Source organism: Simochromis diagramma, unplaced genomic scaffold (assembly GCF_900408965.1).
Source record: "Simochromis diagramma unplaced genomic scaffold, fSimDia1.1 OVJJ01000176.1, whole genome shotgun sequence".
NCBI classification, from domain to species: Eukaryota; Metazoa; Chordata; class Actinopteri; order Cichliformes; family Cichlidae; genus Simochromis; species Simochromis diagramma.
The window spans coordinates 2,332,152-2,358,123 of NW_024386892.1; the positions used below are offsets into that span (position 1 = coordinate 2,332,152).

Sequence of the window (25,972 nt, forward strand, 5' to 3'; positions counted from 1 at the left end):
GGCGCTAGCCCCAGCCACTTAGGTAGCATGATGTTAACAAAGTCGAAACGTGATTGTTGCCCCTCTGCTCTTTTATGCCAAAGATGCGCAGGTTCTTTCATCGTCCCCGGTTTTCCAAGTCATCTGTTTTGGCTTCAGGAAGAACGATTCGTTTGATAGCCGAGTTCAGTGACGTTTCTGTTTTTTCAAGTGTGCTTTCTACTTCGGCAATGCGGGCTTCGGCCTCCTCGATATGAGCCCCCTGGTTCAACACGTGACCCCCCACTCACCAGCTTGTTTGTTTACTGTACATTTTATACATGGCTCTGTAGATTTTTTTCAATTGTTCTATACATATTCTGTACATTGTTACCTGTATATACGAACTTTGGTAGCTTATGTTTAAAGGGGCACCTTGTGTCTTCCTTTTATACTTTATTTTCCCGTGCTGTAAGAGCTCTGTAACACCGATAATAAAGGTTTATCTAAAGGGGCGATCGTGGCTCAAGAGTTGGCAGTTCGTCTTGTAATCAGAAGGTTGTCGGTTCGAACCCCAGCTTGGACAGTCTTGGTCGTTGTGTCCTTGGGCAAGACACTTCACCCGTTGCCTACTGGTGGTGGCCAGAGGGGCCGGTGGTGCCAGTGTCCGGCAGCCTCGCCTCTGTCAGTGCGCCCCAGGGCAGCTGTGGCTACCAGAGATGGGCAGTAATGCGTTACTGTAATCTGATTACTTTTTTCGAGTAAAGTAAGGGATTACTATTGCAAAAACGGTAATTAGATTACTGTTACTTTCCCGTAGGAACGCTGCGTTACTGCGTTACTAAAACCGTGATTTTTTGCGAGAATGTCTCATGACAGTGAGCGAGTGCGACGTTCGTGACAACAGCTGTGTGCAGATCAACAATGGATCACATATCGAGTGCGGGAGAGAGTATGAGCGTGCAGCGTTTAAAGTGTGGAAGTACTGACCTTACTTTGAGTTTGATTCCATAAAAAGTGACAAAAACATTAGCGTCCGCTGTGCGTGGGAAGAAAACTTCTTTTTACAGCGAAAAAACCCCCTAAACTTCCAAACAAGCACCGAGTAGCTACGACGTAATGGGAAACTCACAGAGAAACTCGCGGATTCTTCCACTGACCGCGGCACACCTGCACCAGGGTAAACCTCCGCCTACCGCAGTCCTGCTTTACAGGTGAAAATAGAGCAACAGGACCGCTGAGTCTTTGACTTTATTTATTTTCTGCTGTGTTTTACTTGCATCTATTTGAAAGACTGAGTGTAAACACAAAAAATATTTTATTTTATGTGCTGGAATGTGCAGAAAATAGGTTTAAATGTTAAACTAATTTATTCAAGTCAGAGAATGTTGCATATAATTAAATGTTTGCTTGATGCATAAAGTTAAAAGATTAAAACTAATAAAACAAGTTAAAAAAGAGACTTTTCCATTTGATTACATTTTGTATGATGGATTATGTAGAAAAAGTAGAATTGGGCTGAAAGATCTATCGCTTTATCACCTCTTCAGGTTGTAAATCGTGTTTTTAAAAAGTAACTAAGTAATTAATTACTTTTGAAAATAAGTAATCAGTAAAGTAACGGGATTACTTTTTTGGGGAAGTAATCAGTAATTAGTTACTGATTAGTTTTTTCAAGTAACTTGACCAACACTGGTGGCTACAATCAGCAGTGTGTGAATGTGTGGATGACTGAATGTGTAAAGTGCTTTGGGGTCCTAGATAGTGCTATACAAATACAGACCATTTACCATTTATCCTTCCAGGACCTGCAGCTGCGTAAAGCACCCCTCCGACAGCCATGATTGGATTGTTACATTTGTGATTGACATGACATTGACCAATCATTTGAAAGGAAGAAAAATTGGGTCAAAATTCATACTTGTAAGTTGAAACTCACACACAGCCAGGGAACCAGAGCGCAGAGTTTTACACATAGTTTTTTGCTTTGTATCTGTAAGCAGACCTTCACAAAAATATTTGTAACTTGTGTAAATATTTTTTACACACACACACATCAGTAGATGCACAAACAAAAAATGTTCACATATTTTGGTTCACAAGGTTAAAAAAACTCAGTTCACAAATACACATTTGATTTACAAGTACAAAATTTTCATGAGCATAATTTGAGCCCATAAACAATGGTGAAACATTCCCACAAACACACTTCTGAACCTTGTGGAAAGCCTTTGCTGAAGAGTTGTTAAAGGGTTAGTTGACATCATATTAAACCCTATGGATTAAGAATGGGCTATAACTCGAGTTTATATGCATGTGAAGACAGAAAAGTGAATACTTTTGGGAATATAGTGTGTATTATAAATACCTTCTTTGCACATTATTATTTATCAGTTGAAACTATCTATATGACTTTAGTATTAGTCATATTAAAACTGTTATGAACTAGTTTATGTTCCAATAAACTAGTTTGAAACTTTGCGACCAGTTTTAACTTTTCTTGCAAATTAAAAAATAATAGCTAACTATTCCAGCCCAGCAGGTGGCAGTATTGAACACTGAGGCTGATAACCGGGAAAAGAAATAAAACGAAGACGTTTAGTGCGCATGTCCGGAGTTTTTATATTTGGGCGGGCGAATTAAACGAGAAAGAAAAAGACAAACCAAAATAAGATGGATCTGATATCTGCGTTGCAGTTTCTTCGGTTAAACGATGTCCCAGAAGGTAAAACTCTTTTGTCTGTTATCGAAATGTTACTGAACACCCGGCGGTCTGTCAAACTTGGTTGTTAACGGAGCTGTTTCCTGGGTCATTGAGCCGAGAGATGTACCGTGAAGCGACATTAGTGTAGATTATCTGCCATTAAATAAAGCAGTTGAATATTCAGATTGTCGTCACATTTTATAGTCAGCAGTTGTAATGAACTTAATATCTGTGGATTCATGGCAGACAGAAAACATCGGCTCGTCTGACATTTGACAGGCAAACGTATTAAAAGTAGCAGTAAATGAAAGTCAGTGATTTTGTGATATTAGAGATCATTTTTACAAAGCTCAGAGATTTAGTGGGTGTTTACACAGAGTGCTTAGTTTATGTAAAGTGTAGTTTGTTGTTTTGGTTTATGAGCTGAGTGTAGACTTGTATGTAGTTAAACATGTAAATGATGTAATTTAAAATAAAAAAAACTCATCTACTCCTTTTCAAACATAAACATTGTGTTGACAGAGATTTTTTACAAAAACTTGATGTTTTTAAGTTTTTTTTTTTCTCTTGTTTTTTCAGTTCTATTTACATGTTTGAGATAATATTATTCTATCTATTTCTAGCCTGGGTGGACGCGGTGTGGGAAGTGGAGTTTACTGAAAGTAAGCCACTGGATAAAACTATAGAAGAGGAACTTGCAGCCAGGCAAGAGAAGTCTTTCACAGCCCTGTACCAGTGTTTACTGGCCCATGCTGATCAATATCAGTCTGCAGGCAGTGATGGAGCTTCACAGGTAAGCAGATTAGTTTTTGTGGCTCTCTGAAACGCTTGCAGTTGCTCAGTCTAAAGTCTTCCTGTAGTCTGTAGTGTCTGTTTCACCATCTGAAGGTAGCAGTCAGCTGACTGTCTCCTATCTTGCATTGCAGAGTGTCTGGGCAGTTCTGGGGGAGAGTGGCATATCAGTCAAGTCTGTGGTGGCTGTGCTGTCCTTCTTTGTCCTGGCAGGAAAGTCTAAAGTGGCCAGTGGCCACCAGAGGGTGAACAGCCTGTGTGCAGCCTCAGTGTACCTATTACTAATGAGAATTCCAGGTAAGGAAAGTTGAAATGGAAGTAACTACAAGTCTCTCGGTTCTTGGAGCTAGGTGGAACTAACGTTGATGAGATAATTGTCACTGCTTATTGACTGTAAATTCTAACGTTGGTATAGATGTCTTAATTTTCAAGGAGTGTGTGTGTCTGTTTGTCTATCCTGTGACTTATTTCTAGGAAGCTATCTGGACACACTCAGGCCTGTGAGACTCGTTTAGACACTGAGCCATGGCTCTGTGCTACATGCACATGTTTCTGCATACCTGCCATTCAAAAACACTTTGTATGTTGTTTATTTTTTATGTAATATTCAAAACTGAACTGTAAGTGGTTCAAAAATGAAAAAATAAAATCCAGTTTTTAAGTTCTCTGAACACAACCTGTTGAACCTTGAAGCTGACGTGCTAAAGCAGCAGGAGATAACGATGGGTGTCGCTCTTGTTGACTAAGAATAAAAAAACTGAGGCTACAATTCACACGAGCTTAGGAAAACTGGACAATAAAAGATGTTTGCTTGGGTAAGAGGTGTGAGTGTGTCTGGCTCTCTCTGTTATTGTTTCTAGGGAGCATTTCCAACAAGGTTTTTCATGAAGTTTTGTTGGACACATGTTTGGACCTGACCCGTCACTGCTGGCCTCAGGATTCTGAAAAGAAACGCAAAAAAGACCTGAAGAGTTCTCAGACGGAGGGAAAACGCTCCAGACCACAGAGGAAAGACAGTCCAGAGGTACACTCCCAAGGATCATTGCAATGTGATGGCTGAATAGTGACTTTGAGACACTCATTTCATAACTAGGTCCATCTAAGTGTTGAATTTCTTTTGTTCAGACTGTCTGATTGACTTAATGTGGGAGCTAATACAACACCGAGAAGGAATTTTCATTAATTATTCCTCATTTCATTTTCTTACAACTTTCTGAAGAGAAAAACAAACCAATAAATGGTACTGATCTTTTTGTTGCTAAAGTTGTGTGAAGGTGAGTAAACGTATTCTCTGGTGGAACACATTTATGATCAGACCTATGTGTTATTATCAGATGGAAATGGAGGAGGAGGATGAGGAGGAAGAGGAAGTTCATCTTTCTGGAAAGGACCTGATGAGGATCAGAGATGCTGTAGCTCTCCTGGTTCAAAGCTTACTGAGACTTCTGCAAACATTTCCACTAAAAGACAGTCCTCAGACCATGATCCACTGTATGCAGGTACCACCTGGTTGTATCTGCACACCTGGTTCGTTTCACACTGTGGAACCTGCAGGTTTTCACAGCGAATCCTTTTCTTTTTCCAGATCTTCAGTAACCTGCTTTACTTTGAACCCACCACTGGCAAACCAGCTTTTGCTGCTGAACAGTGAGTTTTCTTGCTTATTTTGTCTTTTTTTTAATGTATCAGAACAAACTGTGATAGTTGTGTAATTTCTGCACAGAGACGTTACGAAACTAAGGAGCATTCCAGAGATGGCTTTCTACGGCCTACAGCTGCTTTGCTTGCCAAAACATGGAGACCAGAAAGAAGTAAGATCCCGTACACCACTTATTAACTATCTCAGTAGATGTCGTCATAACACTGTAGAAATATTGTTTTTATGGTGACACAGGCTGGCTGCATTCAAAGGTTTGGACTAGCTTCCCCACTAGGTTGCTTCCCTGCCTCTTCAGTTCAGAGAATGGATCCTGACTGTTTGCACTTATGCGCCGAACATCAGTTAGCCTTCTTAAGTTTAGTGAGTGGGGTATTTGAGGGGGGGGCTTCAACGCTCACGTGAGCAGTGACCATGAGACCTGGGAGCAAGGCCTGCCTGATCTGAAGCAGAGTGGTGTTCGCACCTAAACGTATGGTGAGGGTGTGCTGGGAATGCTCAGACACAACTTTGGAAGCATTATGAATGAGGCTGGGGACGTGGACTCCAACTGAACCGTGTTCTGCACCTCCATTGCTGAGGCAGCTGCGAGGTAGTTGGTGCTCGTCGTGGCGATAATCCCTGAATCAAATAGTGAAAACTGGAGGTAGCTATCAAGCTGAAGGAGTCCTACTGGACTTGGTTAGCCTGTGGGACTTTGGAGGCAGCTGATGAGTATGGGCAGGCCAAACAGCAAGCACCTTGGCTGGTGCTTGAAGCAGAAACTTGGGCGTGGGAGGCAGTCAGGCTATGGAACAAGACTTTCTGACTTCCTTGAAGCAATTCTGGCAAAGCGTCAGGAGACTCAGGAGTGGAAAGCAGTGTTTCACTCCACCGGACCAACTCTTTAGTCTCTCAAAGAGCCTAAATGTCTCTGACATATAGAAGCTGTGAAAACGTGAGGTTTTCAAAAAATACTGATGATTTTTGCTGAACTATAGGACACACAGGCATAGAAAGATGAGTTGCTTCATACAGCTCTCTGCATGCCCTTTCATATGATAAACTGTACTTGATAAAATGTCGGTATATGAAGTTTTTATTTGTTTTCACTTTTCGTGTGACCTTGACCCAAAATTAAATCAGCTCGAGCTATTACTAAATTTGAATGTGATTTCTTAAAACCTGTGGAGAGGAAGTTGATCATGTCTTCAGTGCAGTTGGTGGATAATGCGGTCTTCCTCCTGTTCCAGTGGGATCCAAAGGGGCAAACAGTATGTAATGGAATGAACACCACCTGATGAAGCCAACAGAACAAACAAGCTGTGACACGATTCGGAGAAAAATTCAGACTGCTGCAAAATAAAGTGACTTCAGTATTTATTGAGGGATGAGACCCATGTGCTACGTTCCCACCATCAAACGTATCATGTCTTCTTTAATGGAGTTTATCTGTTGTGCCATCCAGTCCCTGAGGAGGGTGTTCCACCAGCTCCTCTACGTGATTTTGATGATGAAAAAGGGCAACACTGGGAAGCCGTCCCTCCTCGTACCGAGCCAGACCGTCCTCGCTACTCGTGACCAGGCCATCCAGTTTGTCTGGTAAATAGTTTTGTTTTAATATTGATCTGATACTTTTTACTTGTCTACATCTCATCGTGGTGGATGTTGGAAAGAAAAAGTTTAAACCTGTGATCTGTTTCAGTTTTTGAATTGATTTTGATGATGACTATAGTTTTGTTAATGAAGGCTTGTCTTTAAAGGGAGCCCATTTTCCATCTATGGGAGCCTCTCTCATCTTATGGCAGACAGGTTAGGCTTCAGTCCCCCACCCTGAGAGACGCGGTCAGGTCACCAGTCTATCTCAGAGTAGATACAGATTCACGTCTGTGGCTGGTTTAGAGTTGCCCGTTAACTGAACCACAGTCTTTGGAAAGTTTCCAGAGAGAATTTAGTTCAATTCTAGTTTATTTATGTTGTAAGGTAAAGAGCTTAAATGGACTGATTCTTATACAGCGCTTTTCTACTCTCCCCGAGTACTCAAAGCGCTCTATACAACACGCCACATTCACCCATTCATGCAAACACAGAGGGGCCTGAAAACTGAAGGCTCTGCCTCCCATTCTACTTTTAAATACTCTAGGAACAACAAGTAGGCCTGCAGAGCGAGAGCGAAGTGCTCTAATAGGGTGATATGGTACTACAAGGTCATTAAGATAAGATGGGGCCTGATTATTTAAGACCTTGTATGTGAGGAGCAGGATTTTGAATTCTGGATTTAACAGGAAGCCAAAACAGGAGAAATCTGCTCTCTCTTTCTAGTCCCTGTCAGGACTCTTGCTGCAGCATTTTGGATCAGCTGAAGGCTTTTCAGGGAGTTTTTAGGACTTCCTAAATCCATTTTTAGCATCTACATGGATGTTAAAATCACCCACAATAATTATTTTATCTGAGCTCAGAACTAAATCAGATGAAAAGTCTGAGAGATCAGAGAGAAACTCTGTGTAAGGCCCAGGTGGACGATAGATGATAACAAGACTGGTTTCTCAGCTGGGGTGGACGAGGCTAAGCATCAGGCTTTCAAATGAATTCAAGCTGTCTGTGTATATAATTGATTGTCAGGTGTTGATTCATTAAACTAACATGATCATCCTGCTGTAAGCAGGTTTCTGTGAGGCAGAGCACATTTGTTGATCAATTTGTGTACTAACAGGGACTTCAAACAGGAAATAGACAGACGTAATGTTTAATAACCTACGTTTCACTCTTGAGGGTTTTGGTGCTGTTGATGATACTATGTTGTCCTTTTTTGCTGGGTGGTTGTTTTCTGATGCTTTGGGAGCAGACACAGTGCAGGGGGACAGTGTTCTGGAGAGATGTGTTAAGGTGTTTCACAGCTGTGGTTCATTTCCCCCCAGTTTCAAACAAACTCCAGGGTGGTTTGTTTTTGGTGTGAATGTGATGCAACCCTGATCTGAACGTATGAGTTACAAGTTTGTGCTAAAAACTGTCCCGTAGCCACGTATGCTTTGGTTCTCAGTGCGTGACGGTATTATAGACATGCAAAGTCTGTAGGGGCTAGCAACTAGCTGTGAAATTAACACGATTTATCAAAACGAGTCCACAGCACCTTGTATTTATTTTGTTTCTCACGCCCCAGACACATGAGGCTAATGGGCGGACTGAACTGATTCACACCAGAGTGAACAAACCACAGCTGTGGAAGCCTCTTAAGACTGCAACTGGAATAACAAGGAAGCAGACTGGCTGGTTTGAAGCTGCTTGTCAGTCAGTTGTCTCATTACTTTTGAGCCTCCTTAAGTGGCGACTGTGTAACTTAAACAACTAAGTTACTTTTGTTAAATTAAAGGTGAAAGTCTGCACTTCAGTCACTACTTAATTTAATGATTTTTAAAGGTGTCATAATAATAATAATAATAATAATAATAATAATAATGATGGATTGCATTTATACAGCGCACCCAAAGCGCTTCACTTCCACCATTCCTTCACTGTCTCATTCACACACTGGTGCAGGCAGCTACAGTTGTAGCCACAGCTGCCCAAGGACACAACGACCAGGACAGAGCGAGCAGGGGATCGAACCGGTGACCTTCCGGTTACAGATGAGCTTCTTAACTCCCTGAACCACGGTCGCCCCAAAAACATTTAGACCTGTTCATATCTGACCATTGGTAGAAATGGTTCACATTGTTAAAGGCATCAGTTTCAGTATGTGCACACACACGGAGCATCCTAGTCTCTCCTCTACTTTCTGCAGCTGTAAGGACCGGCGCTAATGTGTCACTTGAAGATGTCTGGGATCGTGACTGTTCAGGGATGTTTCTGAACCTTGGAGAGCAGATGTGTGAAAGATTTCTATATTTATATTTGCAGTCATCTTGTGGACGAGCTGAAGCAGCTGGCACTGCCTTTCCTGCAAATCCTCCTCCAGCACATCTGCTTCCAGGTGAATTCTCCAGCAAACACTCGGCATAAATTCACTTTCTGCAAACGTTCAGAAACTTTCTGCAGCTTAAAATGTACAATGTGACAAAGTTGCATTGTGGCATTGTTATCATTCATGTTTGTGTTGTGCTGATACACAGATGGTTGAAAAGAATGAGTATCGAAGCCATGGAGCTCAGGCTGTGGGCATGCTGACGTCTCAGATGGCAAGTGAAGACTATGCTTGCTTCATTAAGTGGCTGTGTAACTTCTCCAGAAGCTCAAAGGTAAGGTTTTACTTGAACTGTCTGAGAAATGGTTTCACTTCCACGTGCTGACACTGGTGTAGCCGCTGCAGGTTTCTGTCTCATCAATGATCTTCAGCTTAAGTCAAACAGCTGCTCAAATGATTTCAGTGTCACAGACAAATGTTTAGTGTCTCCATAAATTTCTGCGACTTTGCTGAAGTTGCAGCAGACGTTCAAAGATCATGATAAAACTCAGAGTGCCTGTTTTTTAAGCCACTTTAAAAAGAGTGTGTCCATCCTCCTGTGTGATACTCTGTTTCGGTGCATGTTTGAACTTAGCTAAATGTCAGTGAGCTTCATCACCTTCTGTCAGTGGTACTGACTGCGATGGCCTCTACAGATGGTGCACCGGCTGTTCTCTGTGGATGTGGTGATGGTTTTGCTGGAGCAGCCAGAGAGAAGACCGGAGGAGTGTCGAGATCCGGACCTTGTTTGTTTCCTGATGCACAGCTCCCTTATCCAGAACCTGCTCTTTGCTCGACGGATGGATGAATCTCCCACTGTCCAGGGCCATGCTCTGAACTGCCTGGCTCAGTGCCTGGAGCTGCCTTCTCTCAATGCCACCAGAGCCATCCACAACCTCTTCTCTGCCAGTGAGACACCCTCACACACAGGAGTACAGTAAAGACACAGGCCTTCAAACGAAATCATTAAAGTTGTTGTGTTTCCTCTCTGCTCGGTTAAGCTGGAACCCAGACGGTGCTGGAAGGTGAAATCACAGAAGGTAAAGTTTGTGTTTGTTATATTTCCTGTAGTCGGGTTAAAAAACAAAAGCCACAGTCTGGCTCTCTGTGAATCTTACAGGTATTATATATCCTGGAAAAAGGCAGAAACTTTGTCACAGGACCACAAAACATGAAGAAAGTGACCTTCAGTGTCACGCTCTGACCCCACTTTGACAGAGATCCATTATGACAATTCCCATAGCTGATAGCTTATCTAAAGACTCTAATAATAGCAGTAGCAGGTGGCCTACATACACACACCTGAGGAATGTAGTCCTGGCAGTACAACAGTTTTAAAGTGTCATTTTGATATGGATCAGTCAGCCTGTACATTGAGGCCGTTTTATAAAAGTGTCATAATGACTCGGTGTATACAGTCATGGCTAGAAGACAGTATAAGCTTCAGTTCTAAACTTCTGTTTGAATTCAGCCTGAGATCGGTAAACACTGAAACAACATGCAGTAGCAGTGCGTGAAAACCTACGTTTCCGTTCACCCTGAGGTCGGAACATGAGCAGAAACCACGTGAGCTACATCTTAGAGGTCATAGTTCATCCATCTCTTTCCACTTATCCAATTCAGGGTTTCTTCACACTGTGAGCTGTGAGAGATGGGCATAGCTGACTACTTATATATACGATGTTATTAGTGTGTTTCAAAGTGTAAGGAGCTGCCAGAAACAACACGTAAGCTCTTAACCTGGGTGCGAGGAGCGATTTTGAGAATTTATCACATTAATGCAGAGAAGTTGGTTCCTGCCAGAAGAACCTGTTTTCTCATTAAAGCATCAGGCTGTTGCAGTGCTCCAGTCAAAGTCCAGCCCTAAAGCCGACTGGACCTGAAGAGAGCTGTGACTGCAGGGCTTATTTCTCTCGTTCTGTAAAGAAAACAAAGGTTTCCAGCATAAATATCTCCGACCTGCACGCAGCTAGCACAACAGGAAAATGCAAAAATAAAGGATGTTACTGCATCTCAGGTGGTGTTCGCCTGAGCCCTGGTAAAGACGACACTATTTTTTTGTTTCACTGACATAACTCTTACTGTGTTGACTATGACTGTACTTAATGGTGTTGATATGACTGTTTCAGGGACTCTCAGTACCCAGCACACTCTGAAAACCTACCGCACTCTTCCATTCAGGACTGTGGAGCTGAGCAGCACTGACAGCGCTGCTTGTTATGGTGAGAGCTTCCATCAGTCTATCCTTTTTCTGTTATTGAATAGCTTTAATATCTTATCGTGTACGTGACGGTGCGAGCGGCGGGGTATACCCTGGACAAGGTTGCCAGGTTGTCACAAGGCTAACACACATTTAAAGCACTTTTGTCACGTGTTTGTTTTCATTCATGTGTTTTTCATGGTCTGGACCCTGGAGGTCAGTGAATCACATAGTTTCTGTATTTGATGCAGCAAAAGAGAATTTGGCCCTCCTCCTGCGGCGTGTGAAGGATTCAAAGACTAATGTGAGGAAGGCAGCGTTGCAGGTACCTGGAGCTGAACATAACCAGCAGCAGCCACGATTTAGATTGAAGTCATTTCTTGTGGGGGTGGGTTGAATATCTGCATGTTCCCAGGCTGACTTGTGTGCTCTTCCTGCACAGGCCCTGCTGGGTCTCCTGAAACATGACGTGATCCCCATGAGTTGGGAGACTCTTCAGACTTTGTCAGAGCGCTGCAGAGACCCATCTGTGTCTGTGAAAAAGAAGGCCCTGCAGTGTGTGGGGGACCTGCTCAGTGTGAGTGGAACCACATGCTGATGGGACGGTCACTGAAGTGACCGTGGGTGAGATCTAACCCTAACGTCTCTCTGCCAGGTTAAACCAGAGTGCAGTGTGGTGCAAAAGGCGTGGCTGCAGGGGGTGGTGCCAGCTGTGGCGGACTCTGAGACCTCGGTGCAAGACAAGGCCCTGGAGGCGCTGGACCAGGTGCTGCTCAGTCAGGTCAAACCGTACTCTGCTGGCTGCCACCTGGATGCCAGTCAGAGGCTGATGTGGGAGCTGCTGGGCCTACTGTGTCACCAGTGCCAGAAGCTCAGGTGAAGCCAGCCCAGCGTTTGTCTCGTATGAAACGACATGTTTAATGTTAAATACTGAATGTGTTTGTACCCGGTCTCCAGTCGTTACTTTAGCAAGGCCTTCACCATCTGGTCCAAACAGAAGAAGTTCACACCGTTATTTATCTCCAACCTGATCTCACATACGGAGGCTGATCATGCTGCCGGAGCCTGGCTGCTGCTCTCCAAGGTTGTTTCTTCATCCTCCAGACTGCCTCATGGCAAGATTCTGGACGCCTGGGACAAGATGGTCAGGTGGGCAAGTCCAAATCAGTCTGCCACGTTTATTTGAATTAAAATGAGCCCTTTATAATCTAGCCTGTAATTTGGTGGAAAATGGTGAAATCTGCAAACCTTTCTTTGTTTTTGTTTTGTTCTCGCTCCACCTTCTGGATGCAAACTCAGTTCCACCATTTAATAAAATAAACCTGCAGCCTTGCTGTGTATTGTGGGCTTTTTTGGAAACAAAACAAAGAAGGTGAAGAGCAACACTGTACACAGGGGTAGACTGATGCATGATAGGCTTTGTGCGCATACAAACAAATGTATCCCGTTGTAAGGAGGGGGTGACGTGTGACGCAGAAGGAACACTCACGCCAGCAGAGGGTTAACAAATCCCCAAACACACCCTGTAAAATGGTCGAGGGTGACACCAAGTGTAAATGGTCATAAATCACTTCTCACTAACAACAAGTCAGTCTCTTAATGTTAATGTTTTTAGCGATCACTGCTTTGCTATTTGCAGATAAATGTATTGTTTAATGATTTGATTGTCTTCTCTTAGATCAAAGGATGTAAACGCAACAACATGCTGTCACATCCTGTGTGTGATGGGAGACATTGCCGTGCATTTAAATGAAGAAACAAAGGAAAGGGTCGTCGGTAGGTTGAGCAAGGGGACAGATGGCGGGGGATTACTGAGAGAAATGATGTGACTCAGTCTCTCTGACCGTCTCTCTGCAGCTGATCTGATGTCTTGGTTGAAGACTTTCACTTTGCCTTTGGAGGTGATCAGCTCTGCTGTTGAGACTCTTTATCAGTTTGGCTGCAGTGAAGACATCAAGCAGACTCAGGTTAGAGACATCTATACTTCAGAGGCTGATGTACTTTATGACAGCAATGAAATCCTGTTTTCAGAAACAGAAACAGTTGTTGGTCTCCATTAGGGCTGCCACGATTTGTCGACTATCAAAATCGTTGACGACTGATTTAATAGTCGACGCGTCGTTTGAAGCTTTGTAAGATCGCAAAAGACGCAGGAATAAGTAGCAGGATTTAAGAGTGTAATAACGGACTGAAACAGAAGATGGCAGCACTGCATGTACAAGGATGCCAGCTGCCGTTAAACCCTGAAGAAGAAGAAGAAGAAGCAGCTGTGTCCCAGAATTCATAGCGCGGCCCAGCTTAGTTTCCAACAATGGCGGCAGCTAGTTAGTTTTAATGTTACTCTTATTATTCTTTCTGGGTCACAAAATAAACGTTTAACATATTTTCATGGAGAATGTAGCTGTGTAAACCTCAAATATCGGTTCAGTTTATCAAGACACCGCATATTTTCAAAAGCGCTCCGACGTTTTCGGAGACGTCTGTTACCCACTAGCTCGATAGCTAGCCGGGGGCTAGGCTCACTAGAGCCGTGAGAACACCGGACTCCCGGCAAATCGTTTTCAAACCCACCGCCGTCTTTCGCGACTCAGGTTAAATATATATGAGTCACTTAGATAACTTAAAAATGTTATTGTTTGGCTTTTTTTTTTTTTTTTTTTCAGTCTTTTATTTGTTCCTGAGTAAATCGGTTTGGCTGAGATTAAAGTTATAGTTTTTACACAGCTGAATAAACGTCAAGCAGACAGCTGATTATCAGAAGTGTGAGATGCTGGAGAATTTACTCCGGTGTCCTGTTATATTTTAGATAGCAAGGAGTTTATTAAACTTCACCAAAACAATCTGCAAATTTCATTTAAATTGAATAAACTATCATCTTGTCTTTATTTTTAGTTAGCACCTTAAACACTTACAGCTGTAAGCTAATGATAGTTATATAAGAGCAGATGCTGCTGGTGCAATAAGCTGTAGTTTTACGTCCAGTGGAGGATGATCTGATTAGTCGACTAATCGCATAAATAATCGGTGACTAGTCGACTATCAAAATAATCGTTTGTGGCAGCCCTAGTCTCCATTCTGTTTGGATGACGATCAGTCAAACACAAGAACAGTGTAACCTTGTAAGTTGCAGCAGGAAGCAGGCAGTGCCAAAACTCCTGCTCAAAGTTTGAATCCGATATGACTGACGCCCACTGTGTCTTGTGTTTTTGTCAGGCTTTCCTGAACCAGCGCTGTGGGGAGTTGGTGTCTGCCTGCGAGTCATATTTGGCCAGCATAATCCTAACTGACAATGGAGCTCAGAACCTCGACGAGGAGCTGATGGTGAGAATAAACTCGTAGCAGACTTGTCCTCGTTACTCCAGAAATGTCCTTATGATTGTGGCAGAAAGGTAAACTTTCACTTTGAAGTTATGTTCAGTGGTGTTGACACATACTCTGCAACCCTCAGTATCTTGTGCTGTTCTCTCTGAAATGACAGCTAGACAAGAACAATTGATCTCTTAACACTTATTTACAAAGCCGGTGTTATAGAGCAGCAGCCTAGTGATAGAAACCCAAACCTCGCTCTCCTCAGCCAGCCTCTTCTAGCTCGCCTCGGGGAATAGCTAGGTCAGCTGCAAAAGATTACCCCGGGGCCTCCTCCTGCCCAGAACAGCTCACCCAGAAGTCGTCCAGGAGGATCCTAATCAGATACCTTAACCACTTGACCTGGATGCTTTCAATGCGAAGGCGTTGTATACCCTGAGCCTCTCTTGGATGGCTGAACTTCTCACCCTATCTCTAAGGGAGCAGTCACCCTTCAGACAAAGCTCATTCCTGACACTTGTACCCACAATCCTGTTCTTTCAGTCACTACCCACAGCTCGTGGCCATAGGTGAGGGTAGGGACGTAGATCGACCGGTAAACCAACAGCTCTGCTTTTATGCTCAGCTGTCTCTTTCCCATGACAGACAGAACGCCTGCATCACTGCAGCTGCTGAGCCCCTCATCCCTCAGTGGAACAAGATCCGAGATACATAAACTCCTCTACATGGGGTAGCAACTTGTCCCTGACCCAGAGTGGGCACTCCATCCTCGGAGGTGCTCATTTTAGCATCCACCACTTGATACTCAGCTGTGAACGGCTCAAGTGCGAGCTGGAGGTCCCCACCTGGTGAGGTGGACCACATCATTCACAAAAAGCAGACATGAGGGAGAAACCTTCCACCACTTGGCTACGCACAGATTCTCTGTCAAGTAAAAGTTATGAAAGGAACGGTGACAAAGGGCAGCTCTGGAGTCCACCACCCACTGGAAGAGTCGAACTTATTGCCCGTAATGCAGACCAAGCTCTCCCTCTGTACAGGAGCTGATCCACAGCAGCAGGGTGCATACCTGTCCAGGGAAGCTGAGGAGTGTGATTCCCCTGTAGTTGGAGCACATCCTCTGGTCCTCTTTCTTAAAGATGAGAACCACCACCCCGGTCTGGCAGACTGGGTTCTCACTCATGGATACCCACTGCAGCCCAGCACCTCTCACACTCGCCAACTCCAAACTGGGAGTCCAGCCCCTCTCTGAGGCTGGCTCCAGAGCCTGAGCCGTGGGTTAAGATGAGACCAGGTAGATATAGCTGGTATCTCTCAACCTCTCCCATGAGGAAGGAGCCGATGTTCCATGACTGAATTGGCAGCCTAGCCAGGGATCCTCCGCCCTTGGCTGCAGCCTAACACACATTGCACCCTATTCCTACAACGCCTCATGGAGTTGGTGGGCCTGCAGGATGTCCTCCTCACTTACTGTCATTACTATGAGTAATGAGTCAACTATGAGTAACTCTAATCACTGCATAGTTCTATAACTATTAAAACTCTGCAAGGAATGAAGCCTTTGGGTTTTGGGGTGAACTTTTCAAGGCAGGAATTGTTCAGTAATCCTCACGCTTAAGAAAACGTGAGATGAAGAACTGCGAGGCATGAAACAGATCCAGTCTGTTCTTTAATGTTTGTGGTGTGATGACAGTTTTATCAAAACTTCATTCAGGAAGACGGGAAAATGACACGTTAACAAAAATCAGATGATGAAAACGCCACGGCGCACGTCTGAAAACCAACATGTGATCAGCCGTGCAGCGCTTGTGGCTCTGATGGACGGGGAACGTTTTCTCTTTCAGGTGAAACATCTCCACACTCTGGGTGTGGCATCACTTCAGTGTCCTGCCAAAGTTAACAAGAGGACAGTGCTGCTAGTGGAATCTGTGCTCACAACACATTCTGAGAAACTGGCAGGTAGGAAAGACTGATGCTAAAATGCATACTGTGTGTGTGAACGTCTCCAGAGACAACAGCACAGCTGCTGGTGTCAGGTGACATTTTGAATGTGCCACAGTTGGAAATCAAGTGAGGTTTCAGACTCTACAAGGTCAGGAGCTGTCACATCTTCTTCAAAGTACCACGGAGTCTTGTACTGTCCAGGGCACGGCCAGGTTAGAAGGCTCTGCTAACCTGTTTGTCTTATTCCATCTTTGACAGAGTGCCAGACTGAGCTGCCAGCTTCACTGCCTCTTTCCCAGTTCAAAGCAAACTGGCTGCCTACCAGAGTAAGAGCCCATGGAGTCATCACTTTAGGTGAGGCGTGTGCGTCCTCCAAGTTTAGCTCTGACTCTTCACTCCGAGCCATGAGCTTAAGTGTTTGTTTGTGACTTCAGGTAAATTGGCCCTGCAGAGTGAAGAACTAGCCCAAAAGTACCTGCCCGTGTTTGCCAGGGAGTTGGAGGTTGGCACAGAGGTTTCAGTACGCAGCAACGTGGTTGTGATAATGTGTGATCTGTGCGTGCGATATACCAACATGGTGGATCACTACATTCCCAACATCTCTGCTTGTCTGCGAGACAAAGACGCTGTCATCAGAGAGCAGACTCTCATCATGCTGACCAACCTGCTGCAGGTGAGCTGCTGTCTTTAATGTCACCATACTTCTGTAAGCAGTCCTCTTCTGAGACGTTCATAACATTGGTCAGATGATGCCCGTTTCAGGATTATGTAATGGAAAATTAAGCAAATTACAGATGTGACGTTACTTTGACATGTTAAACATGGATGGACTTCAGCGCCACCTCTTTTTGCTTTTCTCATGACTACGTTTTAGGAAGAATTTGTGAAATGGAAGGGCTCCCTCTTCTTTGACTTCATGGTGGCTCTCGTTGACCCGGTCCCTGCCATCGTCAGGTAATTCATGCTGTGCATACACGGACAGGACGTGAAAGTGGGATATGCAACCACAAATCCATTCATTTTTGAATCCCTGACTGGCAATCACGACAGATTACGCACTCAGCAAACACGTTGTTGCGACTTTCATCCGTAAATAAAGCCGCGGCCGGCTGAGTTGGTTGTGTCCCTGTGACGCGCCTCCAATAATCCATAATGAGTCGAACTTGTACTTTGCGCATTTATTTTAAGAAACAAAACAAAAACAAACATTTGCGCTTTCAATCAATTTACAACTAGCGCATGGATTAACTGGTGTGCCAAAAAAATGACGGTCAACAGAAAAGTTTGCCCACAAACCACTCACCCAACACACCTGCTGCGAACACCGACATCAGGTAAATAGACTGTGACCACACCCACATACCATCACCTGAGACGCAGGTAAAGCTATACACCTGTGCCACCAAAACAAAAAGGAAAAACATAAACATTGACTTTGGCTCTTACACACGTTAATAGGAAGTCCGGTCGATTCGTGCGTAGGAGCAGGTTTCAGGCTGTGGCTTGTGTGTCTGAAGCATGAGGAGCGTTTGTTTTCCTCACTATAGTCAGTATTTGAATGTTGGTGTCCGTAAAGCTGCTTTCACAAGTATGTATGTATGTATGTATGTTTTACCTCCTTTTAGTCTGACTGAATACTGCCTGCTCCACCTGCTGCTGAAGAAGAACCCAGAAATGTTCAGCCAGCACTTCATTGAGTGCATCTTCCATTTCAACTCCTACACAAAACACAAGTCCTACAACAAATTCTCCCAAAGCGAGAGGTATGACCCCGCTCAGCTTGATTTCTCCTTGGTGTTTCCTCACGTCACGACATGTTTGTTGAGTTTATTCCTTTTCTTTGAACATCCGCGCAGAGAACGCGTTCACTTCTCCCTAAAAGGAGAACAGTACCGTGAGAAACGCTTTCGAATCTACTGCTTCCTGTTGGAGCACTTTACAGACGCTCAGCGCTTCAACATCACCAACAAGATCAACCAGACCATTTTAGGTAAACTTAAAAGTCAAGTTTTAGGTTTTACTTTTCAGAGTTGGGCCTGTTGTTAAAGCACTATTAACCAGAACCTTTGTCTTTTTATATTCTTACCTCCTCCTACATCAGCGTGCTTTGCTGATGAAGAGCTGCCCCTGGATGCAGATGGTGCTAACATTTTGTCAGAGACTTTCAACATCTTGAGCCTTAAAGAGTTTAAGCTGCAGACCATATGTAGTTCAGCAGGCGCTGCTGCAGGGGAGGAAGCAGAGGAGGAGAACATGGCCACCATGGCCAAAGCTGTTCTGCAGGCTGCACAGAAGAAAGTGGTGTCACAGGTGACGAGTTCTCTACATTTAAAATGCGTTTGGTTCCTTTGTTCCTCTTCCTACTCATCTCAGCTTACTGAGGCAGTTGGTTTGCCTCCTTCATTCTGGTTCTGCTCAATAAGTCTTCCTGTCACCAGCTGTTTAGTCACAGGAGACCACGTGATCAACGACACAAACAGCTGTTAGATAACACATGTTATATGACCTATACAACTGTAGGACACTAAACTAGGCTTTCCATAAAATGACACGCACTTCGAGCGATGCCTAGCTCCGCCCATTACCAGTGTGTTACTCAATTTTGTAACCTGGTGTTCTCAGCAGAGCCAGTTTGAATTCATCCACACAGGAGCTCTGTATCTGAAAGTACCGGAGCTCAAAGATTCCCAGGTTACAGGATGCCAGCGAGCCGACAGCAGCTGCTTCCTGCATGGCAGCAGCTTTTCTTCTAGAGAAGACTGCAGCGAGTCTGCCGTGGCTCAAAGCACCAGTGTTAATGCTCGTGAGCTTGTGGTGATGGCATATGTCCTGCATGCAATAACCAATGCAGTGACTATAAAGTGGTTTTGGTAAATGGACTGATTGTTATAGGGCGCTTTTCTACTCTCAGTACTCAACATGCCACATTCACACAAACACTGTTGTTTGCCACTTCAAATGGTCGGCTAGGCCTGGACTGTAAGGACATCCCCACCTGTGGTGTGGATGCTGTAACCACAAGCAGTAGCTCCCCTAAGCAGCGTTTAGAAAAACTGGTGGTGTTTTGTGCGTCTACCAGAGGTTGGAGGTCATTTACATCTAGAATGATGCTGACTGTTTAGTTTATTTGGCTCAGTCAGAAGTCCCTGTGAGGACACGTACTCTGCTGAGGAGCAATCATCTGTTTCAACAGCACAAAACCAAACATCGAGTAGTTAAACCTTAAGTTTAGATTCAAACACATGAAGCTTGTTTCTTTTGCCAGCACAGCCTGAACAGCTTTCTTCTTATTTCTGTCAGTAGTCTACAGAAATGGTGCTCTTGGCTACAACAAAGAACAACTTGAACCTTCCTGTCACGTTGCGGGGCAAACTGACCTCTGAACTATTTAAAATATTTGTATTTGAAGATGAAGGCTGTCGCGAAGTTGATTCTGAATCTGATGACTCTGATTATGAACCAAATGAGCAAAATGCTGTTTATATCCATCTGAGCGGTGAAGTATAGAGGTCTTCATCCTCAGAGATGCATCAGGCTAAACTGTCTGCACCAAGTATAATGAAGACGCTCAAAATGTAACTTTTAACGTTTTCATATTTCAGCAGATGAAATATTTGAGATTGATTGAAGGTAATCTCCACTTTTGATCCACAGGTTAGGAAGAAGGCCTTCATAGAGAACACTGTTCCTCTCATCATTAGCCTGAAGAACCTGCTGGAGCAGAAGCGCTCTCCTGTTCTCAGAGATCTCGTGGGCTACCTGCAGGTGAGTCCAGCATGCATGATCATATTCACTGATGATCTGCATGAACTATGGAAAAATCCACAGCTTTACAGCACTGTTAGCTGCAAAGCATCAGCAGAACAGCTTGTGCTTCTGTTTCTACTCTTCTAAGAGAGAAAATATTGTAGCGAAGGGAACCGCATTAACCTCTGTGTGTCTGACATCAGGTGACTATGCAGGACTACCGTAATGAGGTGAAGGAGATTCTTTCTGGAGACGAACAGCTGGCAGCTGAAATGGAGTTTGCTCTGAAAATAGCAGAAAAGGAGAGAGCGACAGTGGAACAGCTGGACAACGACAGCCTGGCAGGAAATGGCAAAAAGGCCCAGGTAAGAGCACAGTGCAGCTTCAAACCACTATGAACCCACTGATTTCACTGTCAAAAGACTTTCTGTGCATACAAATGTGATAAACTGCAGGTAACGTCCTCTCGCTCGCTTCCAAAACCTGCAGCTGTGCTCCAATGGTCTGACAGGCTCAGATCACGCTGCCTGTGTGGGGTTTACAGACGTCTGAGCGCGTTTGTTTTTAATAAATTAAGGGGACATTTCCTCTTCTAAATAAGCAGAAACAAACAGTCTGTAAAGATGAATATACAGTTTAAGTAATCTGCTGCTACATGCTGGACGTTCTTCTGGGGAAAAGGAGTCGGTGCTGAGCTGCAGACGGGGAGCCCGTGGTTGTACGCCACCGTGGATCATCCTCTGTAGACTGAATGTATGCCTGCTAATCTCTGCATACTGAATATGAATATAATCCAGGTAGTGTGGATTTGATGTTGATCTGTTGACCAATCTCCAATAACAGCAGGCTAACGTTCATGTCTGCTGGAGCAGCAAGTGACTCCAGAAAGGTCTCACTAAGAACAGGACACGAGGATTGTGTTACAATGAAACGCAGTCCTCACACTTTTGTACAAGTTCCTTGAAATATTTTCTCTAAATGAACTTTCTTCTTGTCATCTGATGGTCTGAACTATTTATTTATTATATGAATGATCGTTGTTCCTCCCCAGGGTTCAGCCCAGCGCTCTCCTGTCAGATCCACGGCCCTGCAGCCGTTTACCTTTGCCACACCGCAGCCACCTCGTCCAAACCTCCAGACTGCTAGACTGGCACTCACTGACCGGTAGGCTTCCAGCAGTATGAGGCACTTACACTCTACTGTAGAGTCTGATTTATATCTGAGATCGCTGTTTGGGGCTCCTTCATATGACCAGTAATCACCGGCAGACCGAGCCTTTGGTTCACATTTAGTCTTAGACACAGAAAAGAAGAAGTGCTGGAAATGACCCGGCCACATCTACGAGTTCATATTTGCGAGCAGATGTAAACTTTAGCTGGTTTAATTCAGTACAGTGTGAAGCTACGGCTTAACTTACTGAAATTCCTGTGTGTGTCTGTCAGTGTGCGTGGACCCAGGAGGCAGGACGATGTCCAGTCTAAATCAATCGCTCTGGAAGGAACAGGTACAGTTCAGTTCACTGGTTTGAACAAATGTAATTTATCCTGAATGTCTGCTAAGTGGAGAGGAACTCAAGGAAAGCAACACATGTCAAGGAAACGTGTGAAGAACCTTTCATCAGTGCTTGAAGCTTGCAAACATCAGAACTGTACATTCTTCTATTATAACAGTAAATGAAGGGCAGTTTTCATCGTTTTCACTGATCTCACCGTGAAGTGTGAATCTATTGAAACAAGGCAGCAGCAGCATTTCAATCCAAGAGTTCAGGTGCAGTAATTGTCAAATGTATGCACAAAAGTAGCCCATGTAGTCTTTTCATCTTTGAAGTTCATTGTAAAATCACTGCTCGACACATTAGTTTAACCTCAGGGTGGTGAAACAGTAAAACAGTATTGTTCTTTAACAGAGGTTACTGTCAGGGACGACGCGGATGGATGAATATGTTACGGGACTGAGTCCAGTCATAACCATAAATGTCCTTTCATAATGAGGCCAGTGATGCATAAACAGCATGTAAAACATCTTTGTAGCACTTTATCCTCTGTGTTGTTGTAACCTCAGTAAGCAGGTCTTACTGTCTCATTCTTGTTTGCACGCAGTGTTAGATCCTCACTCTGCTATGGAAGCCCGTTTCCGCCACTAAAAAAAAAAAAGGATCCATAACTCAAAATTTCGAGTTATTTTCTCGAAATTTCGATTTATTAACTCAAAATTTTGAGTTAATAAATCGAAATTTCGAGAAAAGTAACTCCAAATTTCGAGTTAGCGCTGCCAATCAGTAATCTACGTGAATGACGTCATTTCCTCGTTACCCGGAAGCTGAAGCCCTCGGCTACAAATGCTACAGCTAAGCTACCGGTATTACATCCAGTCGTGAATGCACAGATTGCTGAGTGTTTTCAGCCTGGCTTCACAAATGATGAAACCCTGTGTTATTAGCTGAATCACACGGTGTTACTATCAGCAAACGTACTCGCCAAAGCGCCAATTTGTTGGGATCCGTTTTTGAGTGCGCGTTCCTCTGCGCCATATGCTTCCGGGTAACAAGAAAGCGACCTCATTCACGCATATTTTTGATTGGCAGAGCGAACTCGAAATTTTGAGAAAATAACTCGAAATTTCGAGTTATGGATACTAGCTGTTTTGTTTTTATTTAGTGGCAGAAATGGGCTTCCATACTCTGCGTTCCCACAAGTTTTGTGGTTCAACTCCAAATGTGTCTTGAAGACTTAACTGAGTTTCCGTGTGTGTGTGTGTGTGTGTGTGTGTGTGTGTGTGTGAGAGATATCCATTGTGACGGTGTTTTCATTTGACTTTTTTAGTGATGGCTAAAGGAGCTGCCAGCGACAGAGCCATCAGCACACCAAAGGGTAAGAGAGAAGTTCCAGGTTGCCTCTGGCAGCTAAAACAGACGCAGGTCCCAAAATGAAGGTTTGAGAGTACAAAAAATGGAAAGTGAGATATTTGGGTATTTAAAATTCCTCTAAACACAGAAGGTAAAGAGCTGAACTTTGTGTTGACAGTAGGAAGCACACCTGCTGTTCTTCACAGACACAATAGTAATTCTCCTTCACCAAGCAGGAAATCTGTGGAACGGCTGCAGCGACGTTTGGCTTTATGATTTTGTTGCGCAGGACCAAACTAATGACAACTTCTCCAAAAGGAAAACGCATTACAGATTTAAATGCCAAAATTAGCTTAAGTATACTCTTGCTGTTTTAAAAGAACAATAATGGATGCAAGTTATGATTCATAAGAACTGTCCACAGCAATGGGAGGCGGAGCCTGACGGGTTAGTTTGTAACCTCAGTTTACTGACTAACGATTCAAAGCTGAGAGATTTTGCTGGTTTTGCTTTTATTTATTCTGCTGCTGTTCTATAGAAATGTCACATTCAATGTGCATCATCGTGCAGAGTATCATTAATGTGTCTGCAGGTATGGGCAGGGGTGGACACAAATATTGCGGGATTGGACAAGAGCGGGCAGTAATGATCAGAACACTTTAAAAAGTCTGCACTCGGGTCCATGCATGCACATGTAACGTGTTGGTATGGTTGGGTGAATGAGACATGCTGTACAAAGAAAAGCATAAGCATGTGTCAGACCTCTCACCAATAAATATATGATGTGCAGTCATTAGCTTTGTATCTGCTGTGAGCTCAGTGAGGACCTGAAGCAGAGTGGCTCCACTCTCCAAACACTGCACTGTACTTTACTACATTATGGTACCATACTCTGTTGGTTATAATCTCACTGATATTTTGGGGGATACATGATGATGTAATCCACAAACCCTCGACTGACCCATCTGTTTGTCCACTAGGTGTCAAAATCAACTTGACCTTTGATGAAGGACTCAGTGCAATCCTCAGTGAGCAGGGAACAAGTACGTTTCTGACCAGGCGCTGACGGTGCCAACGTTCGCTCTGCTTTTTGTGTAGTGAATGAAAAACTATCTTCAGCTTGTTTATAATAATCACTGTTTTGTGTGTGTTGGCAGGTGAAGAGGGCAGCATGCTTCATGTGCAATCGAGTGAAGCCCAGTGAGTGCACTTCTCTTTCCTTGGTGTTAGTTTAACTCAGTGCTGGTTCTGCATTAACTGGTTTAGTGCCTGAGCACTACACTTAATGACCATGACAAACACACACACATACACAATCCCGCATCACACTGGGACAGCGACAGCAGTGAAGACAAGAGCGAGGCAGTAACAAAGTTAGTAGTTATTACTGTGGAAACTCGTGTGTTGCACTGTTTTGTAATAATTTCACAAACTGAAACGACCACACCTGATTACTAAGAACAGAGTTACAGAAACATGGCAGCAAACTCCAGAAGACCTGAGTCACACATTGTTGGGTTTGTTTGCTCTGTGGTGTTTGTAGGCCTGCTAGCTTTGTCACATTACTGTACTGCTATTACACTACAGTGATCTATGCACGGTACGTGTGAACTGTTTAAACGCAGCTCTGTTGTTTGTTCAGAGCTCCTGGACCGAGGCAGTGGAATGTGCAGTCTCCTCTGCGTCTGAGGAAGAGACTGTAGTGGATACGTCACTCAGTTTGTGTATGTGTGGGTTGTCTTTATCTACAACAATATCCTTTCTTCTCACTTTGAGGTTTTTTCACTCTTTGTTTAGCTGCTTTTGCACTGATGTATTGATGTACAATATGAAATAAAAGTTCAACATATGGTGTTTCACTGAGAGGCTTCTATCATTCATTTCTATTGTCTTTGATGAAATGGAACAGCATAGCCCTTTATTGTCATTGGCATGTATAATTGTGGGTGCTCCACAGCAGCTGTGCGGGAATAAAATATACATAGTAAGACAGCAGGAATAAATAACAGACATACAAAAGGATAGAAAACGTGCCACAGGGACAAACGACATCGTTTCCAAACAGAAGGTCGATCTTCTGTCGTCTTACTGACCACCGACAGCGTTTCAGATTTAATCATACGTTAAGGGCTGCTGTTCAAGAGGCGGAGCCTCTCAGCCATCATCAGTTCAATGCCAGCATTACAGTAAAAGACCATCGGCTGTTATGTACAGATGTACATGCATAAGTATATAGTGCAACATATGATGCACTATATACATCAAACCACAGGAACATCACTGGGGTTATAAGAGGCACAAAAGCTATTTATTTGGTTTAACCTCTCAAGGACAGAAACGTAATGAAAATGCTGTGTGAGGCCTTGTAGCCACAGCTTTCCCACTTTTTAAATCCTGGACTGGCAGCTTGGTGGTGTGGTGGTAGCACTGTTACCTCACAGCACCAAGGCCCAGCGTTCAAAGACATGACCTTTGCTCTTTACATGAATTGGAAGGATTTCCACGGTAATGAATGGATTTCTATTAGCATTCAGAACTTTTGTTGGACTGATGTAATTTGCATAGGTTGGCTTGACTACGTTAAGTAAAATGATTCATCATTAATGAAGTTGGTCCAACTCAAGTACATTGTTGGAATAACAGAACTGAATAATGCTAAACTAAACAATAATAATAATAATAATACATTTTATTTATAGGCGCCTTTAAGACCCTCAAGGTCACCTTACAATAGCAGCAATACAATTTAGACATGAGGTCAATCAGAAAAAAACAAGCATGAAAGTATAAAAGCTGAGCAAGGTAAAAATGGACTGAGACAGAATCAGGTGTATGCAATTCTGAATAGATGGTTTTGAGACATGATTTAAAAGTGGTGAGAGAGTTTGTGGTCCGGAGGT

At 43.6% G+C, this 25,972-nt stretch overlaps 1 protein-coding gene across 1 annotated transcript; it reads left to right on the forward strand.

Moving 5' to 3' along the window:
• The first annotated feature begins 2,549 nt into the window (after positions 1-2,549).
• ncapd3 (non-SMC condensin II complex, subunit D3) lies at positions 2,550-24,935 on the forward strand. Its single transcript, XM_040033885.1, has 35 exons — positions 2,550-2,683; positions 3,286-3,455; positions 3,589-3,751; positions 4,315-4,478; positions 4,789-4,953; positions 5,040-5,101; positions 5,178-5,265; positions 6,559-6,692; positions 8,988-9,060; positions 9,200-9,325; positions 9,687-9,939; positions 10,032-10,070; positions 11,160-11,252; positions 11,482-11,555; positions 11,673-11,807; positions 11,886-12,106; positions 12,188-12,379; positions 12,909-13,006; positions 13,088-13,197; positions 14,444-14,551; positions 16,381-16,495; positions 16,739-16,834; positions 16,915-17,153; positions 17,355-17,434; positions 18,106-18,243; positions 18,337-18,470; positions 18,582-18,790; positions 20,135-20,245; positions 20,431-20,592; positions 21,279-21,391; positions 21,670-21,731; positions 23,050-23,097; positions 24,053-24,115; positions 24,230-24,272; positions 24,715-24,935. Exons 1-35 carry the CDS (start codon positions 2,632-2,634, stop codon positions 24,773-24,775), a joined length of 4,194 nt encoding a protein of 1,397 aa, XP_039889819.1. The 5' UTR covers positions 2,550-2,631; the 3' UTR covers positions 24,776-24,935.
• The last annotated feature ends 1,037 nt before the right edge of the window (positions 24,936-25,972 follow it).

Bases quoted from the DNA above. Each gene is read 5' to 3' on its own strand.
- ncapd3 (XM_040033885.1), top strand. From the start codon at position 2,632: ATGGATCTGATATCTGCGTTGCAGTTTCTTCGGTTAAACGATGTCCCA. The intron at 18,244-18,336 runs GTATGACCCCGC...ACATCCGCGCAG, and splicing joins AAATTCTCCCAAAGCGAGAG to AGAACGCGTTCACTTCTCCC. The intron at 23,098-24,052 runs GTAAGAGAGAAG...TTTGTCCACTAG, and splicing joins AGCCATCAGCACACCAAAGG to GTGTCAAAATCAACTTGACC.